Here is a 21,600-nt window from a genome sequence, read left to right on the forward strand (position 1 = left end):
AATATCGATCGCCGCTTTAAAGAGAGCAGAAGAAATGTTGTTGGACAGCAGTGGGAAAAGAAAAAGCATGAATTCAGTAAGTAAATGAAGAATAGAAAATGCTTCCAGTGACAGACTTTTCACATTGAATCTTTCCCCCTTGTGTCCTTGCTGAAAAGAATGCTGCGGAAATAAGATGCAAGTGCTGTGTGGACACAACTGGGAGGCTGTTTGGTATTTCAGGTGTCAAGAGTGGCCCCGGGGGTTTATGGCGGTCAACTCTGCTGATCAAGACGGGTCAAAATAGTGTGCCAAGAAATACTGCAGAGCTAACTTGGTCCTTATTTCCGCTCTGGCCTTGCCTTTTTTTTTTTTTTTTTTCTCTCTTTTTGTTTATGAAATGCTCTACTAGCCTCCCCTCTCCTCCTCCAGAGATTTCCACATATTTTCCTTCTTTTTTTTATTTGCACACAGATGTTCAATTACTGACCTCAAGGGCAAAACCCTCACTCAGACTTTGAGGGTGAGTGAGTGAGTGAGTGAGTGAGTGAGTGAGTGAGTGAGTGAGTGAGTGAGTGAGTGAGTGAGTGCTTTGGCAACACATGTCAAACGTCATGCCAACAAAGCCTATTGAAATGAATTGAACGAAAGTTGTTGTACCCACATCTTATCAGTCTGCTTCCTGTGTGCGTTTTTTGCCTCCGCTCTTGTACTGTGTATGAACACACACACACACACACACACACACACACACCTACACACACACACACACACACACACAAACGCTCTTCTTTTGTTTACGCTTAGCACAAATAATTCTGCCTCCACCCCACCGAGTGTAATTAGACACAGAAAAGTCGGAGCTTGAATCCTGCATCGATGGATGACAATTTGGGAGGGGTCAGATTTCCCTCTTCTGCAGTTACGTGCGTGCCTGTTGTTGTGTAGTTTTGCTCAAACGTAATCTGAGATGTACCACTTTGGCGCAACGCTAAAAGCCAAAAAGGTCGGCGCCCGCTGGCTCTGATTCGATCAACCCTTATGAATGGAGGATTAAACAGTTCAGAGTGATTACAGTGTAAGGCTTCTCGTAATCTTGTTAACACACCGTAGAGAGTTGATTTCATGCTGGCCGGGACTAAAAACGGACTCCTGCTGTAGCTGAAGGGCACAAACACACCAGGGTCAATTACTACCTGAGACCAATCTCACTCAAATGTTGCAAGGTTGACGGAACTTGTCTGACACAAGAGAATGAGCATAAGTATATGTTCTTAAGACTGCAAAGCCCATTCTTCTTTACAACTACCAGTGTCTGACACTGGCTTAGAATAGCACTGAATGGCAGCGCTATGAGTGAAGGAGTGGAAGGCTGTGAAATTGACCCATTAATCTCTACACTATTATTTCCTCTTATGATATAATGTTGACACTTCCTTGCAGCCAGGCCCACACTAAACCAATCTGGTAGTTTCTTGCCTGGCTGTATTTTCATGTGGCCCGTCACTGACACAAAGCATTGTCTCATTTTCCTCCACAGGTGGGGGGGAGATTCTTTACTTTCTTGTTTGATATATAGACCACCCCACCCACCCCTCCCCATCTCCTATATATGAGGCTGAAACACAGCAATGTTGCTGTCAGGGTAAATACCTCCGAGCCACAGCCTTGTATTCAATTTCTGGCCCGATATTGAGCTACTCTACTCCAGCAGCTTTTCTAAATGTTTCCTGCCAAAGTGAATTACTGTTGAATATTTCAGGATATGGAAAATACTATATTTTGGCTAGCCTAGAAGTATTGCAAAAGACAGAGGGGTTAGGCAGGCAAATGCCACTGTGCACTTGTGGAACAAAAAGATAAGGGGATTGCAAACTAACAAAATGTATTAAGTAGAAACGTAACCATGGGGGAATTAAAAGAAATTAACTTCTATTTAGTCTTTTGGATGCAGCGGAAAAGTCTTTAAGAAAAGCCATGCTGAAATCATTCTGAAGTTTATTCATTAAATTAAGGGATTAAGAACAGCAGGAGAAAGTTAATGAGCAAATATGGAAACATGATCTGCTTATTACTGCCTGAACAGATTTAAATGGGCCTTGAAGCCACTGATGCCACATTTCCAGAAGGTAGTCACCAAGAACAGTTTCCGCTACTTTTCAACAAGCTGCATCTGGATCACTCACTTGAAGCACATTGCAGACGTTAGTGCGGCTTCACATCTTAAAAGGCCCTGAAACGTTTTCTCAGTCAGCTTCTGAATGATATGGTCACACGTGAACATATTTATTGTTTAACTTTGGTCATTTTTTTCCTGTATTGTTTTTGTCTGCTCTTTTCCCTGGTTTGAAGTCGGTCAGTTTTTAAGAGTTAAAGTGTAATCAAAGTCCACAACACTGTGTCTCTCCCTCTCCTTTTGCTCCGTGTGCAGACAGTCTCTCCCCAAGCTGAGACTGACACGACAACTAAGCCTGATGCAAATGAATGCGCGATAATGTCACCAATATGCAAATGAGTGTATGATGTCATCTGGCAACTTTTGGAGCTAGTGCTGCTAGCTACCTATGGCAACACTGCACAAGATATACATTTTGTTTTCCACGGCATTGTGCAATCAACTTTTTCCTCATACAGATAGGTTAAAGCCCAAAAACTATTGCCACGTTGTCTATTTAGTCATCAATATTTAATGATATAAAGAAATTCTTAAAATTTGATAGCACGTTTTCAGTTGCTTTAAGTATTTCTCTTTAACGTTGAACATGTATGACTAAATAAGCAACAATCAAAGTTAATGTTCAGAAAATGTTTCCCACAAAAAAACTCAGTAAACTTGCTTCCCCAGGGCTGTTTGTGTGGTTTGATCGAATTGTTTGCTTGACAAAGGCCTGGAAACACCCGTCATCACCTTTTGATTGATGCATGGAAGTAAATTATATCTTTTTCCACCAGATTAAAACAAACAAACAGAAACGTTAATGTCTCACGTGAAGTAATCTAAATATCTACCTTTGGCTAAAAAAATGTGTTAATGTATCGCTCAGAATAAGAAATTGATTGAGAAAAGAGGGTTGAGTGACCATTGTGATTAGTAACTCAGTAAATAAATCAGACACTTTGATTTCCCCTACAGCTAACTTCTCGAAACAATAGTTTGCCTGTTTGCAGTTATTGGGAGAAAACCTTTTGTTGACAGCACAGTAGATGAAAGCAGTTGGTTGCCCCCAGCCCCTATGACGCTGAGCGTGCTGACCACTGAAAGCATTTTATCTAAATGATTTTTGTATCACAAAACAAAAAGTGCATTTCAGGGCAAGCAAAAGAATACACGCTGGATGTTTGGGGTCTTATGACTGTAAGTTTCTTAGAACAATGAAAATGAAAATATCTTGAAAGCATCTATTGTGAGATGGAACATAAATCTTTATTAAACAAAATACAGTAAAAGTAAAACTGAAATGTTAACACGGTCGTCTTTGAAAAATCTTTTCTTTAACAAAGAAGAAAAAACATCACACACCAAAGACGTCTTTTGAAAAGATTGCAGAGACTTAAATGTTCAACATGTCGTCGTATTTTTCTTTATTTCAGATCTTAAAGGTGGGTCACAATCAAACCTGCATTTTACACAGAGAAACACACCATGCTGAGAGCGTCGCTGCGTGCATAAACACACATGTACATGTTTATTCCTCATCATCATTAGCCCTACGTGATATCCGCGGGGTGTCGGTGCTTGTATATATATTTGTACATGCGCATACACACACGAACACACAGTGCAGGGCAGCTGCGGGGCTAATTTGTTTAGGAGGAATTAATTAGACATTATTAGGGGGAAAACAATGGAGCAGAGGCAGGGTGTTTAACGGTGGGACGTCAAAGAGGCAAACCTGTCACGGAACAATAGGCTAATATCCACCCACTGCTTCCCTGCTACTGCTCAATTACTGCATCACACAATAGGAGAGAGCAACACACACACACACACACACACACACACACACAAAAACAAAGGCAAGCAGGAAGTGCCTTTTCCGATCAACCTCGAGTTATGACGGAGAGACAGCAGAGGCTGTGTCGCTGTGTTCATGTATGTGTGTGTATGTGTTTCTAATTGAGCAGATGCTTCAGTATTAAAGATATCCGTTCTTCAAGGCAGACGCTGCTGCTGCTGCTGCTGCTGCTACTGTTGACGTACCTTCAGTTGATGAACCCAATTACGGGACAAAATGCAGAGATTTGATAGAACTTTTACTCTGACGCTAATTTCCTTCCGATCTCAATCCAATCTAATTCCACTCCTCTCTCAACACTTTCCCACTTGGCTTCCCTAAATCTGCTTCATCACTGGAGTCAGTGGCTCCTGTCCAAGCTGCCTCCCCTGTCGCGCTCTTTCCCTCACACCTTGTTTCCCCCCCCCCCCCCCCCCCCTCCTCCTCCTCCTCCTCCTCCTCCTCCTCCTCACAGCCACTTCTTGAGGACGGCCAAGGCAGAGTTGAAGGTGAACTGGGCCTGGTGGGTCCCGCGGTGAGCCAGCAGCAGGGAGCCGGCCTCGGGCCCGTGGCCCGCCGCCAGCAGCTCGGCGGCTGCTTTGTTGACGTCCCAGCCTCGCTCCTGCTGGTGGGCCAGCATGTGGGAGCTGAGCAGGGGGTACAGGGCCGAGGAGACGCAGCCCACCAGGAGCCCCGCGTCCAGAAGCAATGAGAGGAGTTCGGCGTCGCAGGAGGAAGCCGTCTCCTGCAGGAAAACGAGAGGAGGGAGAAAGTGTAAACACACATGCGGTAATGGAGTCAGGAGGAACTAACTTCCCTTTTAAAGTGTGATTTCGTTTTCCTTTGTTGTTTTTCATCCCTGTGAAAAGATGCCAAGAGTAACTGCCACAATTTTGGCGAATATGCAACCAGTCCATCTGCCAGGTAAGCGGCTCTCATTCAGCAGACCTACCTTAAACACTCACTGGCTGTTAAAACACGGAGCGTGGCTGGTAGATTTGGAGATTTACCAGCCACAGCAGAAACAATGTAGTGCAGCTTCCTGCTGCTGCAGCAGCAGTATGTCCAGGCTGTGTGTAATTACAGTGTTACACGCCTGAAGAAACTTGATGAGGTCAGAGTGTTAGGTCAAATGCTGTGTTGACCCTGTGGCTCACCACTGTGCCCTCACACACACACACACACACACACACACACATACACACAAAAAACCTTTCTATGCAGTTTTGAGAGGAACATTCTCGGTTACCAAAACAATTCTGAACACGTGTTCACACAGGCTCAAACAAACTTTTACGTAATGTTTTAATCCCATCTTCCGCCTCTTTACATCAATGAAACTCACGCAAATGAAAACCGCTAAAATGCCGCTGGGCCTGCTGTGAGTGGCTCACCGGCCAAAGAGAAGCCAGGCTGAGTGCTGGGGTGGAAAGTGAGTCAGTCCATCTTCTCTGCATCTTCTCACCTGTTTGCTGTCCTCTATTATTAAGCTTGCACTTGCTAAAACTATACACGCTTGCGCACACACACACACATGCGTGCACAGACAACAGCGAGTCCCTGTCAGGGTATTTCTGGAGCTGAGGCAGATCAATTATGAATGTGGAGCTCATGTCTTCTCTTCTGTAGTAGAGAAGGGGAGTAGAGACGGATGAATTTCTCTCCCTCACCTCTAAAAGGCGGCCTCGCTCCATTTCTCCCTCCTCGAAGGACAATTTATGTTTAAAAACATAAAACTGTTAAAGAAAGGCTCACTTCACCAGCGAGGGTGGGTATCGGTGAACCTGAACGTCTCACGCGAGAGTTGATACATTCAACTGTTGTCATTGACAATGACACCGTCCCCTTGTGGAGTTACAGATATTTTTTCCTCGCACGTATACGTTTTACCTTGTTGTAATGTGAGCAGATCCGAAAAAAGAACATTATCACTTGGCCCCAAAATTCATAGTTTCTGTGAAAATATTCCGGATGTGATTCACCATTTAAATACAATACAAGTTCATGGTTGCTTTGGTTCCAAAGGGAGACAGAGGGTTGACATACAAATAGACTATGTCATGCATGACTAATAACTTAATTTCTGCCTTCCATTCACAGATGGGACCAGATAAATCATGACAAACTGTGGGAGGGAAAAGGGGGCACGACAGAGAAGACAGACGGAGACATTTTTGAAACTTGAGACAGAGGTGGACGAGGAGGTCATCCGGTTATAATGAGAATTAAGGGAAAGAATAGACAACAGAGACGGGAGGTCTGCGAAGTACGGGAAACGTGTGACGGAGAAAGCAGGAGAAAGGCAGACATGCACTGAAAGCATCAGATGCATTCATTTTTAAGTGCACCAACTGTTTCCGAGGGCTGAATGCACACTAGAGTCAAAGAGAGGCACTTCAAAACAACTTAACACTTCAAAACTTTTGATTTGGGAGCCACAGCAGAGGCCCAGAACAAATGTTCTACATGAGATTTCTGGAGCTGTAGTCAACATTGACCTACTTTGAAGCTCAATATCCTACAAAGACTATTTCAAACTTCACGGGTAAAGGAGCAAAGGATGATTAGTTTGTTCGAGCTATGGTGTTTTGTTTTTCTCAATGGGTATGATAACATTTTCCTCACAAAGTATTTCCTGAGATCTGAGAACACGGTGACAGCACAAGGAAATAAGTAAGACAAGGCCAGAAATACAACGGTTAGATGACGAGACCGCCTGTGAACGTGACATGAAGTGTTGAGAGGTGAAACCAAAATGTCTGTAAAAAGGTACATTTGGGGTGCACAGCCACAGCAAGTATGGCAGCTTAAATTTGGATCAATCAATCAAACTGTATTTGCATATGACTTAATTTGTAAAGCACCTTTAATGCAGGTTAGCGCGGTTCAAAGTGCTTCACGGAGAAGGGATAAGCCAGAAATAAGTGTAGACTTTAAAAAACAACAATTTGAGACACATTTGTTTACAGGCGGACAGTTAGGGCAGGCCGTAGTATTACAAATGTGGCTAAAAAAACGATTAATGATGAATGAAAAAGTGATTATGAACAGCAAAATATCGTGCAAATTGATTAATCGTTCAAGTGATTAATCAAGGACAAATGCCTCCCGTTTCAATGTGAGGAATTGCCCATTTACTGCATTTCATATCATTGTAAAACAGTTGATCGTGTTAAAATAAGCTCGAAAATCTACTTAATCAATCATTTAAATAATTAATAGTTGCAGCCCTACTTCAAAAAAAGGTTTGGCTAACCCAGGGATTTGTTTAATAGAAGTCTTGTTGTCTGTCCTGTCGCACGTCTTTTCACCGACGTCACCGCGTTAACCTCACAACACTGAACACAAAGTAAAGCTGTTGTACAGTATGTGGTCATGAACACAGCATTGGGCAAATAAAATAAATTCACATGCTGGTCGTGCTACATGAAGTGAGAGGATCACTTCTGTTACAAACAATTAATCCTGAGGGAGACATGAATCTCTGCACAACATTTCATTGCAATCCATCCAATAGTTGTGGAGATATTTCCGAGAGATCCGCGCCGCGAGCACGGCTACAAATAAGACCAAAAATGTAATGAATCGCAAATATTCGTTAACCGCTGTGCCCTTTGAAGCTATTACCGTGATTAAAGGAGGCACAAATTAATTAGACTTGATTTGACCTGATAGTGTGCTAATGACTGAAATCACCTTCTGGGGTACACACGGCTCTGCGTGGCACATACTGTACACATGGAGACCACTGGTCGGAAAGCTCTACCAGAAAACACACACATATAATCACACGCAGTGAGTTTGGGCAACATGGGATGTGTACAGATTTAGAGAACAAGAACATACTGTGAGAAAGCATGGCTACCCAGTACTAAATATACACACATTCTGTCTTTCCTTGTCCAATGTGGAGAACAGAGAGCACAGAAAAGACCTGAGGCCTGGTCCTCTATGCACACTGACTGACACACACACACAGACACACACAGACACACACAGACACACACAGACACACACACACCTTCCAGGCTATTACTGTCTGACGGTGTAGAGAGAGACAGCAGATTTGAGTCTCAGAGTCAGTTGGATTGACAGTGGAGCTGAAAATAGATGTGAAGGAGCAGCAGAAAGATGGGGGGATGGGGGGGGGTCTTGATATCAGAGCGGAGCAGATAACTTTATGTCCTTTATACAGCATGAACAGCTCTGTGTCCCATTCCAGGCACTGCTGTTCGTCCACTGTTCACACCTACAGTACTGTAAGTTTAAATGATCACTACTATCCAGACTGACTTGAATCTAACATTGTTCTACCTTTATATTCTCGACTAAAGTCACAATTATTAATTCTGCAGCAACTGAGAAATGTAGTTCGGACAATATGGACAATTTCATAACTGATTTCGACTTCTTAATGATGTGAATAAAAGCATAGTAGGGATGGGGGATAATTCAATATTCATTTAAAAACTTTCAGTGGAATCATATCTCGACAAATTATGAAGATATCAAATTATCATTCTGCAGATTTTCTGCAAATTAAAGAAATATTTCGACACTTTGAGAAACGTGGGAGAAGGAGATCAAAACCCCTCCAATATCTAACCATTAAATATGCAACAGCCAGGGTAGAGTTAGCTTATCTTAGCATAGAGACCTAGCCTAGCTAGCCTGGTACAGCAAAGGTAACAAAGTTAGTCTACCTAAACCTCTAAAGCTCACTAATTAACACGAATATATCTTATTTATTTAAGCGTATATATATATATATATATATATATATATGATTACCTGTGGCTTCACCAGAGCCAGGCTAGCCGGTTCCCCCTGCTTATGCTAAGCTAACCGGCTGCTGGCTCCAGCTTGACAGCTAACTATTACTTTATTACTTAGTTCTACATATGGGAAGAGTTTGGTCTCATTTAAGTATAATTGGTCTCATATAAACTTGAATTGGTTCTTGTTACATTTTCCACATCATGATTTAAAGATGACGTCCTCAGCCGAAGTGCACCACAAACTGGAGTCACAGCGTTCAACTGTCAAGTACGCCATCCCCCGAGTCGACTACAGCTAACGATCCGGTCTACTGTACCTCTGACACACCTGTACATCCATCCGTACTGCCTCCCCCCCTCCTGTGAGGCTTCCCTCCTCACCCTTCTCTCTCGCTTTGACTTTTCCACTTCCCCCGGCGGTCTGTCCGGGCCTCGCCTTTACAAACAGTTCATCGTAAACGGAATCTGACTGCGCAGGGAATACATCCATCATGCTTTCCTTTCTTCCTCAAAGGTCAGCGGCTTGGAGAACATGAAAACCTGTCCCGCGGTGTATGTATTTTATGTGGTAAAGGTGTGTGTGCGGGTGTGTGTCAGGTTAAAAGCCCCCCAAATCTCCTTTAAAAGGTTCAAACAACACTTTCTCTCTAGTGAAGCGAAAACAAGAGGCATCTTGTCTCTCGTGAGTTTGTGTGTGTGTGTGTGTGTGCTCTCACATGCCGCCGGCGTGCACCGTGAGTGAATGAACAAACACTCAGCATGACAAGAGACCTGACACATCAAACTGTAGCCATAAGATGTCCAACCCCCCTCTCGCTCTTGTTATTACCTTCTCGTTTCTTGCTGTCTTGCCCTGTGAAAGACAGCCAAGGTTGTCTCCCCCGCTCGTCTACAATGGACGCTAAATATTGACTGATTGGTCTGGTAAATTTTTAACGCCCTTGTTTTCTATTCTTGCTCTGCACGTCTCTCATTTCCTGTATACGTCTGCCTCCTCCTCCTTCTATCTCCCTGAGCTAAACCCGGCTGAGAGCTTAATTGGAATTACCGTACACGTACAATGCCTAATACATAATGTATGGCCAGGCCTTCTTTTATCATTTAAATCATAAAGCATCTTTGGAATGCCAAGCGACACACAACTATCTTCTTCCCTTCTCCTCTCATCCTGTTCTCTGCTTCCCATCCCTCCGTCCTCGCTGTCCCCGGGCTTTAGTGGTGCAACTGAGCGTGCACACACACACACACACACAAATGCCAAACAGTCCTTGCTTACAGCGCGACATGATTGAAAGTGACAGACGAAGAGGCTGTGAAGCCCAAAAAAAAAGAAAGAAAGAAAAGTGGGGATGTGACGCACATGAGCAAACACAAACACGCGGTGAGCAAACACAGCAAGATTAACAAGTACAATATGGCACAAAAGCTGTAAACAAGCCCACTTAAACAAGCAATTAGATTCATAATCACTCGATCACACACTTACGTACATACACAGACACACACGTAGAGTCTTTCCTTCACTGGGCAGATGAACAAGGTGTATGATTCTTTGGAGAAGCCGTGGCGTGGCACCGGTCTGTGGGCTTTCTCCATACGCCACGAGAGACACACATCTTTCTGTCTTTTTTTTTTAGTGACTGAACAGTTGATTAATTAACGGTAAATCTGATGAGGGAAGAGAAGGAGCGAGTGGAAGAGCCAAAGATAAAAAAGAAGGTGAGGAGACAAGAGGAGTGCGAGAACATTCTGGACAGCTGGGACAGCTCTTATCATCCCCTTGTCTCTGTCTTCTATTAGTCAGCCTGGTGTTGAACTCTGGCTCCCTGTTCCACTCTGCTCCTCCGTGCTTCCATACATCTTCACTAGGAGGAGTAGAGTGAGAAAAGGAAGCAGAGGAAAGGAGGAAATAACGGGGGAGAGAGAGCGAAGGAGATAGTGCGAGCGAGCGGCGAAGAGAGGATATGTGCTTCTGTTCTAAGTGAAAAGAAATAAAAGCCTGCGCGGTATTCTCCTGCATCATTGAGAACAATAGAACCTCTTCTTCATTACCTGCTCTTTCTACTACTTCTTTGTCTCCCTTTCAATTCATATACTCTGCTCCATTCTTTCTCCTCCTCCCCCTCCTCCTCCTCCCCCTCCTCCTCCTCCTACGTCCACTGTAGTCTCCTCCGCAGCGACGCAAGAACAGTGGCTACAGCCAAATAAATAACTTGTTCTCCCTTACGTTTTGTGTCAAGTGGTTTTCTGTAACACCGTTTTAATTAAAAAAACGAATCTTCATAAGGAATCTTTTTTTATTTTTCTCGGGATCCAGGGCCATGTCTCTTATGGAAAAAAAAAAAGAAAATGTGTTGATACTGGAGAAAAACAATGTGCGCTGTAATCTATGACATCAGATACTGAGCAGAGTGCCCGGGAACACACAGCGGTCGGGGACGTGCTGAAGATAAGGCCCGTCACTCACTCAGAGTGGCATGTCATTTTCATGTGCTTAATTAAGAGCACCGTGTTTTATGCGGTTTGCGGTTGATAAATATATGATGCATTGGGGGCGAAATCAGCCTCAGGCTTGATAATGTAGACATGAAAGTAAATAAAACCACATGGTTTTCTGTGATAAAATGTGTTTTTAACGAGCATGTGGAACTGAAAACAATGTGACAAAACAAATGAAACGCCGAAAGTCATTTAAAAATATAACAGCAGTTAATTAACAGCACAGCGCTCTCACCTGAATTTCTGATCGACTAAGCTGAACGAAAAAAATAAATCATTTCTGATCCCTTGATAAGACCGTCTGATCAGCAATTTGTAGATCTGATAAAAGGTGTTGTGCTCTCGTATCAACTTGAATTTGGTCATCCTGGTGAAAAAGGTGTGAACAAAACAAAACAAAGGTTTAGAAGACAAGCAGTGAACTATTCCATCATGTTAAAGGGTCAGTGCAATTCGGTCGAGGTAATTTAAACATTTTCAGTCCAGTAAAGTTTTGGGAGCTCTAATGCAACGTGCAGACACCGTTAGGGAGGAATCGATGTCACACACTGGATCTGGTGCTGCCACCAATACGACCTTATGAAGCGGACTAAGTATCAGATGGACCTTCAGCGTTTCTAATGAGGCTAGTCCAGCGACATCAGCAGGGTTTCCAATGCAGAGTGATCCTGCAAAACAGTTGTGACGTCATCTGGCAAGGTGCCCGTTGTGGTCAATCAAATTCATGCAAGCACACATTCCTGGTATATTGCGAGGATCGCAACAAAAAGATAAAATAGTTTGTAAAATCCTATATTACAGTGTTATAAACTCATGTGCAGTGTTTTGCCGTCTCATAAGTCTTAAAACTAACCGGATCTATGACTCAAAATGGGACTTCCTGGATCATAGTCTAATGAAATATAATCATCAGTCATGATTGTACCTGAAGCAGCATGACCTCACCAACCCAACCATGTGTTGTTGTTTTAAAGCAGGACTGTTTAGCTTTCAATATCAGGAGCCTCCCTAAATACACATTTAATATATCCTGAACCCCCTTTTTTTTAAATATAATTTGAGTGAACAGATCCTTTAAAAACGTATTGAGGCAATCAGAAATACTGTACTAGAAAACAAATAGCAAACAGACACTCGCACAGAAAAAAAGAAAAATACACACCCACATGCATGCAGCTCCACAGTGAGCTAGCTGCGAGCCCAACACATTATCTGATGCATTAGATGTTAGACAATTTCTCTCTGTCTCTGTTGATGTTATCTTCAGATGAACACCGTTCTGCGCTTCTCTGAACATGGCCCTGTTCGTTCTGCTCTTAGGGGGCAGAGGCGAGATTATTTCTCAAAGCAGTGTGACACACAACCTGTCTCACTCTATTCTCTCTTTCCTGTCTTCCCTACTAAACCACCCCCCCCCCCCTTGCTTTACATGTTCATACATTTGCTCCGTCTTTGCAATTTCCCTTCTCATCTCATTCCTCGCTCTGAACACCCATTTCCCCCCTCCATCTGATTTCCTCTTCCCACATCTAAAATCACACATCTTCTTCTCCTTCCAACTTTAACACCCAGCCTCCTTCAGCCCCGCTCGCTTTTCTCTGCGGGATAAAAGCGGCGCGTTGCTCAGGTGTACCGATATACAGGAGCTGTAACGTTTCATTTAATAGGGGGCTCTGTCACTAAACAGAGTGGCTTCCTGTTATCTGATGCAGGAACAAAGAGAGGGTCTGCCGGGTCCGAGAGGCCTACTTTGTGACAACTGCTTATCTGATGGGGGAACAGTGGAGGCCGACCCACACAGTCTTAAACTATTACTCTCTTATCCGATCGTGGATTCCCACAACTAGACAGTTAGCAAGCGAATGAGCGCTTATGTGAATGTTGAGGTTCTTTTGGAGAACTTCATTCGGGGAAATGGTTTCATAATTTTAGCCTCAAATTTGTATCAGTAGTCTCCTTTCTTGCCTGTATTTTTTTTATTGTATTCCACCTTTTCTATTATGTTTTATACATTTTTAACACAGTTTATAATGTACAATCAATATTGTTATATTATTGCTTTAAATACAAACTCTCACGAGAATTTAAGTTTCACAATGTGTGTGTGTGTCCTTCTGAACACAACCGATACACAGAGATAAGAAACGATGATGACGTTGGATCTCATTTGAGGGGTCAGCAGATGATTAAACTAATGAGAAAAAAATGCTTGTTTCACAAAAAGATCATTGTCATTTTAGACTTTTCTACTTCTTTTGTCTTTTTGACTCGTGAGATAAATGATATTTGTCTTCAGACCTCTAAAAATATTTTAAATGAAACATTTCAAGAATCTTTAAGGGTCTTTAAGGGCCCAAACCACAGGATTATTTGATTAAAAGATAATTCATTAATGACAATATTGATCCATTCCATAATTTTAGCCATTTATCAATAAAAAAATGCCATTTAAAACCACTCAAATGTGAAGATTTGCTGCTATTTGCTGTTTTAAATCACTGAAACGCGATGACATTTGGGTTTTGAATGGACCAGACAAGGAATCTGAATACATTATCTTGACCTCCGCAGAGTTGTGACGTACATTTTTCCCAATACTTTAGAAACTCAGTAAATAACCGATAATCCCAAAAACAATGAAATTGTGAAATTTGAATATGGACCATGCAGACTAGTAAAATGTCACTTACTGCGCTCATGCTGTTGATCTGATCCAGAGTCAGCGGCAGCAGTTGCTCATCGCCACTCTCAGCCATCAGCTTGAGTGCAGGCTGCTGGAGGCTCTGGAGGTCTTGGAGCAGCAGGGTAGCTATATGTCTGATACACTGGAGAGGGGGAGAGAGGGAGAGATTAAATGGAGAGATGTGTTGATGAATGGATGAATGGAGGCGGGGGTGAGATAAAGGCAAAAGTGGGATGAAAACGTAAACGTAAAAGTAAAAAGGAGTGAGGGAGAACAAAAGAGGAGAGCAGGAGACAGAGGGAAGAGAGTAGGCAAGGAACAGTAAAGGTTAATCGATGTGCATATACTGTACAGACGTGCAGGCACATAATACTTTTGAAAAGGTCTACACACAAACACATACACACAGAGTCCTATCCAGTAATATATGGATATCACAATGCAATCTGACGTCCCCATGCTCTGGCGGTTTCATTCCAGCAGATTCAAATTAAAGCTGTTCAGAACAGAGTAAAAGGCCTCCTTCTACACCTCCCACCCCTCTTCCCACACTAATATTAGACAGCCAGGCAGACACTAGCCCATTCACACTGAATAGCTTTAGCGCTAAACTAATATCACAGTCAGCCGGAGCCAGACGTACAGAATGGCATTAGGCTTAACACTTCCATGGTGCTCAGCAGGGCATGAATAGCATTAGGGCCAGTCAGATATCAAAGAGCGCAGAGCGCCTATAGTACATTGCAAAATGCACTGAGCTGATGCTAACATGTTGCTGTGGCTAACATGCGTAATAGCTTGAGGCTCCTGTATTAAGATACGGGGTAAAATGGTGGCACTGCAGTGAGATGTTCATTCGGAAATGTGTTGAAGCCGGGTTTTTTCTTTGGTTCAAAGCTTTCACTATCCTCACTGGATTTGAAGTAATAATCTTTACGATTTTCATTTAAATAAAGGTCAGTTAAGTCACCATCGACAAATGAGGCAACGCAATGGATGAAAAGCCCTTTGCATTTGCAGTATTATGAACTTTGTGTCTGTGGCGACATACCCGGGAAAAGTGGCGCTCTGCTCTTCAAAACTATTGGTCTTTGGTTTTCAACACATCTTTCGGATGTCTTAGGGGGTCTCTACTGACCCGAGTCCACACAGTGCCATCTTTAGAGTACCAAGTAATATACAATGTACAAAGCTACAATATCATAACTAACCTTAGAAAAATTAAATATGCTCTGAGAGGCTCAAGAGAATGTTTTTACTAAAAATCTCCGTCTAATCTTTTTTTTCTCCGTGTTTTGTTTCTCTTCAAAAAAATATGAAGCATGGAGATATTTGTTACTTTTGAATACTGTTTTTTTACCAACATCTGCAGGAAAGAAAATACTTTAGAAAAGAAAAACCACAAGCGGTGACTTCTGGAAAGTGAGAACCAAAACACTCCTTCTCGTGACATTACTCCCCGCAATATTTTAAACTCATCGGCTCTCAAAAAAAGGCCTAAAATGACTGTTGTCTTGTTTAGTAGACGCACTGACAAACACATTTCCTGTGACTACTTCATAGTAAAAGCAAACTCGTGCTCAGCCAGTTAAATCTTTAAATGTCAAGCTGCAGCAGTGGGAAATATTTGGTTTGCATAAATAGTAACTTAATACATAATATCTTTCTGGGGATGTCGCCACAGACACTCACTTCATAATACGGATATAGAAATATTGCAGTTCCTACATCAATGGGCTATAGGCTCAATTGCCATCGTGTTACCTCATTCAACAATAGATAACAGACTTTTATACCAGAAAATCTTTGTTTATGTAGTTTAATCCCCCCAAATATATTTGTATTTGATCAAACTAAATGTTTAGCTGTAACTAACTAGCAGCTATTACTGTCAAGATACATTTTGTGGACGTAAAAGTACAGTCATTCCCTCTGAAATGAGTCAAAGTAAAGCAATGAAGTGTTTGATGTTTACCTGCACAGGAAGCTTGTGTTTGGTGCCGTAGATGGATCGCACCATGGTGACGACCTGCTGACCCAGGTCTAATTTGACCTCTGACGCCTGGCAGCGGGTCAGCAGTGCCGAGGTCAGCACCACCCAGGGGTTACGCTCCGACTCTGCCCTGGAAACAGAGAGCAAGACAGACCGGTGAACGAGAAGTGGGTTTGCTTTCGTAGTCCTCTGCTGAGCTCCTGAGCTGAACGTGCAAGAGAGGAACATAGACTGGTGAATACATTAGCTGTATTAGTGAGCGTGTTCAGGACAACAGAACAAGGCAGGAAAATACAATATATGGTAAAAAAAGAGCATCTACAACTCCTGTAATGTTAATCCAATACTCCAGATTGTAATCCTTTTAGACAACGATTGGGTCACAGCAGCCGACTACTGTATGTTATTATGAATAATATAAATACAACAGCCACATAAGAATAACAGTGTCAAATCACGGGCTGACATGAGCTCAGACAGAACTATCAAGGGGTTTGCAGACGATCTAATGAATTCTGACGTTGACGTGTAAGCGAGGAGGAAAGATGTTTGACCACTTTACTCCTGCAGTTAATATTAAACACCTACACGCTGCATTTTCTCTCTCTCTCGCTCTCTCTGTGAACACCAGAGGGACCAGCTGCCAGCACTGACAGGCGTCACTTTGTTGACACGCTCCTTTTATGAGGTCTTCAAGACCTTTGCTAATGCCTCCAGAGTAACCGATTAGCTCCCACCAAGGCCAGCAAATGCCAACGACATTAGGGCAATACCACCTTCGTGGATCTTTATTAATATCAGTCATAGGAGGGGAAAAAATACACCTATGGGAACCGGAGAACGACTCATTATCTGTTAATTAGATCTTGGTTGACGGATGGATCCTGTTGAAATGATTAATTATATTAATATTATCTTTAGCCTGGCCTGGAGTCGATGCTATAATCGAGTCCCTCTAACTGCTCACTAACATTAATGGTTATGGACGTTGTGGTTGTTAAATAAAAAGGATGAATAATCTAATTTAACTATCTATCGGAGCACGCCACTTAACCCGCCGACGGAGCGCATTACTGTCCGCGGTCATCGAACAAGTCCGAAGAAAACATGCGCCAATCGCTACGAAGCGATCACGAGTAAGAGGCTGTTGTCTGGGCAGAGATGGATCATAGTGTGTTTCTGTAACCTCGTTTGTTTTAAGTTTAACTGGACTGTTATTGCGTACGCTACGGACCGCTGAGTCCCGTTCAGTGCTGTGAATCATAATTGTAGTGCTGCTGCTGTAATAAGCGTTGTTCCACGCTGCTGAGCTTTGTTGTGTTTAAATCCGTCACCACGAGTAATGTCGGTAGACTGTTTTTTATCAGTGAAACGACCAGTGACGAACCTAAGATTGTCAGGGTTTCTGTGTAATAAAGTTACCCATACACACACACACACACAAATGTCGTTAGGCTCCTATCTGTCTGTCTATATCTACCTATCTATGTTTCTATCCATCCATCCAAATGCAAAGGCCTCATTATATCTGTATCAGGTCTTTAACCGTAGTTAGAATAGCTTCATCACTCAACTATCAGAGACAAGCACCACTGCAAAGGAGCTTATATGTGTCCAGAGGTTAAGATAAAATGGTGCCGATAGGCCAGCACTGCTGAAAGTTATATGTATGTGATTAACGTGACAAGCAGTACATTAAATATCCAACAGTCAGGAAAGGAAAGGGAGGTGATTGGAGATGAGAGGATGAGTCTGATATGAACAAGGGCTTCGTTTCACTCTGGGTGTTTTCACATGATAAAGGGTAGATGGTAACAAGCTGATAAATCATGAGTGATATGCTGAGAAATTAAAGAAAGAAGCGAAAGCGTTTGAACCCTGATGTCAGATTAGGCGGCTGAAGGGTGTCTTGAGAAAGCTTGTTAGAGGAATGAGACACTGATGTGTGTGTGTGTGTGTGCCTGTGTATATCTGCAAAAGGAGATGGCGTGTGTGATAGAAAGAGCTTTGAAATGAGAAAGAGGGAGACAGCAGGGAGGACAGCAGGGCTCCTGTGTTTGACCGTCGGTATCAAAGGCAGCTCTCCATCCAGCTACCGGGGGTGTCTTGTCCTGACAAGCTGCTTCACCTTCGGCTGATGCGACCATGGGAGCAAACACTTGTGCTGTTTGGCACGCCGCTGCTTCCTGTGCTTTACCAGGGGCACAGGGGAGGCTCTGCCGCATCCGACGACGAGTGTCTGTGTGCTCGCCAAATCTGTCACAGGGTGCAGTGTGAGTCACAGCCAGCCTCCATCCTCCGTGCTTTGAATCATGACTCAGTTTATGCGGACAGACAAAAGGATAAGCCTTTCAGATGCAACTCAATATAGCTCCCAAAACCGCCTCTTGTAGTCTTACTGAAACTAATTTCCTCTCCACAGATACGCGCAGTAAACACACTTCCATCCCAACCAGGATTAAATGCTGAGTCAGACCCGTAGTTAAGGTTACCCGTGTGTCACGCGGCCCTCAAGTCATAACGGAACATTTGAAGGTTAAGTTATTCTGAGTTTTGTGTCCCAAATTATGACTGCCGGATGCAGCGGCCATTACACATAAAATGCACACTAAACACAGATCGGTCCTGAATTTCAGGCTCCTGATCTTCAAAGAGGCAGATTACATCGTAGTGCCTGTTGCAGCAAATTAACTCAAGCGGTTTAAATGAGGCAGACTAAAGCGACAAGCCAAAAACAAAATCCGTAATCAGAAGCTGAGTTTGTACTCAGCATAATGTTTGCATTTAAATCAGAATGACAGTACAACAGCTCAGTCCACAGTTGAAAGAAGTGACTGAAGCCGACTTTCCCAGCAGTGACGGTTTGACTACAGCTGTTCTGCGCTCACAAAGTCAGAGGAATCTGTGGGTGAACTTGAAGCAGCTGTGTCGTCCAGAACCTAATCCCAAACCTCCTGCCGCTTCTCAGTTAAAAAAGACACAAACTCAATGTCAACTCTGCAGTACATTACTAATGCACTGAGGATTTAAAAAGCATTTTAGCTCCCGATTCTTTTCTTTTTGTTTCTTACACGGCTATTTTTCAGTTGTGGACAAAACAAGTAATTTAAGGGATGTCATCTTGGGCTTTTCTGAACTTTTTCACCATTTTCCCTCTGATGTTATAGACCAAACAACGAATTGATTAATCAAGAAAAGAATCAACAGATTAACAGACAATATAATCATAAATTTCAGCCCAACCGTCGTTTTGTTTTCACCTCCACACGAAGCAGCTTTCTCGTGAGTTGCAAGACCATTCTGAAAATGGCGTGACCTGAAAGACCTTTTCCCAGGAAGGCCCAGGAACTATTTTAGGAACTCAGGAGCTTTCCCTGCATTTTGACCAGAGGAACTGTGGTCTAATGTCATTACCTCCTTCCTGTTCCGGGGGATAGAACTTTCTGCTGTCCCCAGAAATATCAGCTTCAAATCATACAGGAAACAATGCTGGTGCGAACACACAGAGCATTTGCCAAACACAAAGTCTTAGGTCCTAAGTCTCTTTTGCATTGACTCAAACAGCAAAGTCTTTCCACAACCTCCTGGAACTATTTGGTTAAAAAGGGGCTTATGACACTTCATAAGGCCCCAACAGAAAACTAACTAGCATGCGAGGATTTGTTGCCTTCTCTCGCCTAGTTTGACACGGTCTACGTCATGGTGAAGGACGCCATTGTTGCTGACATTCCTGATCCTGGAAGTCTGCCTCTGGCCACTCCTGACCCAATCACCGTTACATCACAAGCAGGTTGGGAAGTCGCTGCAGGAACGTGACAAAGATGTCAGAGTCCATAAAGCTCACGTATGCACACACACACACACATATAAACAGCTTTGTGAGTTTCAAACTACTAGAGAAGATATCTACTTTAAAATGCTGATCGAAACTGTTTCAAACAGGGTCTGCTTCGATTGAGCTGGAAGGAATAAACTCTCGACAGCATAACCCTGTATTGTCTCGGCGGACTTCAGAGTACCACTCGCTTTTAATCAAGAACAATGGAGAAGGAGAAGAGCAATCACATCATTAGGCACTTATCGAAGAAACAGCCAACACTGGCTGAGGCTCATAAGATGCCAGCTGGTGCAAGAAGCCCAGAGCCTGAAGCTTTGTGAAGACGCCCGTTTTCATTTCCAACCGGTCTATGTGCAATACGTAGACCTGAGTGATTAGAGGCGGTATTCTCCTTTCATGCTCTCTGGGAAATGAGAACACATTGCACAGACGTCGCCCGTTATTATGTCAATGTCTTCGTATGTCGCCGGTTTCGTTAACGAACAAGCGACAGTATAAACGCTGTTCTAAGTGACTGTTAAGAAACAAAACACTCTCACTGAGCAACTGGTGAAAAAGGTCTAATTTTACATTTTAACTTACTGAAGATGCTGCGAGGCATCGCATTGAGAGACGATGTTAAAAGAGAGAGAATTAAGTGAGGCGAGAATGGTTTTCTTTAACTCTGTATGTAAGAATGTGCAAATGATATTCATGAACCATATACGCGGGATAGCGACAACTCATAAGGAAGGAATAACTGTATTAGAGACGATTACAGGAATAGATTTGACATTTAGATGAGAAGATTAATAGCACTCATGTCCATACGTTAAATATAAGGCTACAGCCAGCAGCTGATTAGCTTAGCATTAATTCAGAAAAACAAGGCTGAAAACTAAGACTACCTCTTACTCAAAAGTAAGAGGTAGTCTAGAACAACTAGTCATTTTTAGCGTTCTTTTGTACAGATTAGACCTTTGGACAGACCCATGCCAGACGTTTCCCTTTGTTTATTTGTCTAAATGCTAAGCTAGGCTAACCAGCCCCCGGCAGTAAGCGCTCTATTTTTATCATCTCCCAAAATGTCAAACCATTGCTTTGACCAAAGGGCAATGAAAAAAAAAAGATAAAAATAATTTGTCTTACACTTCCTCTTTCATCATGGGTGGCCAAGCTTGAAGGAGGAGCGAGAGCAGCTGAAAGTCCTCCCACTTTTGTGCAGCTTCCAGCAGCTCCAGGAAGAGGGCGTATCTCTTCTCCTCATCCTCCACATCTTCTATCTCAACCTGAGAGGAAAGGTGGCGAGAAAGACGGGAGGTGAGAAAGGCAAATCAATTTGAAAACTCAAAAAGGCAAAAGGCGTGCTGTGAGGCTCTTGATTATAACATAACACCAGTTCATTGAGCAGACATTAGGGAAATGAAGAGTGTCGAGTAACTAGAGGAACCATCTGTTTCTTTCAAATTCTGCTACACGTGCAATGTTGCGGATAACAATGTTGATAGATGGCAGCAGGAAGTGGATTTCAGTGATTTGTTATCTTGGACACTTCCACTAGATTATTTTCCGAAACAAGCGCCACAGAAACAGGAGAGCGGCTTTCATTGATTTCAAACGAAGCTCTCGATTGGGATGGCAAAACTTGACAACCTAATGATTGTAGTAGAGTTTTGTGGGAAAGGCATCCTGCCAAAACTGGAGCCCAAATGAACTGCGCAATCACAAACCCTCAATCTAGACGAGCATCAAAGCAAGCTTCAAACGAGGCGTTGAAAAGGGAAGGAACGAGGCTTCATGCGTAATGGCACATTTCACTGTTCGTTTAAAAATACGTCACCTGTGGCCAAACTTAT

The 21,600-nt window shown here is 42.9% G+C and overlaps 1 protein-coding gene across 1 annotated transcript in view; it reads right to left on the minus strand.

Annotated features, from left to right (window-relative positions):
- Window positions 1–4,443: 4,443 nt before the first annotated feature.
- Window positions 4,444–21,600, minus strand: part of nbas (NBAS subunit of NRZ tethering complex) — a gene marked incomplete at both ends in the record, with an annotated part of 132,100 nt that continues 114,943 nt past the window's right edge. Inside the window, 4 exons of the mRNA XM_079180714.1 lie at window positions 4,444–4,719; window positions 13,942–14,076; window positions 15,910–16,057; window positions 20,894–21,033. Of these exons, the coding sequence (XP_079036840.1) occupies window positions 4,444–4,719; window positions 13,942–14,076; window positions 15,910–16,057; window positions 20,894–21,033 (699 nt within the window). The remainder of the gene's footprint in view (window positions 4,720–13,941; window positions 14,077–15,909; window positions 16,058–20,893; window positions 21,034–21,600) is intronic.

This window comes from Pholis gunnellus (assembly GCF_910591455.1).
Source record: "Pholis gunnellus genome assembly, chromosome: 19".
Lineage (NCBI taxonomy): Eukaryota > Metazoa > Chordata > Actinopteri > Perciformes > Pholidae > Pholis > Pholis gunnellus.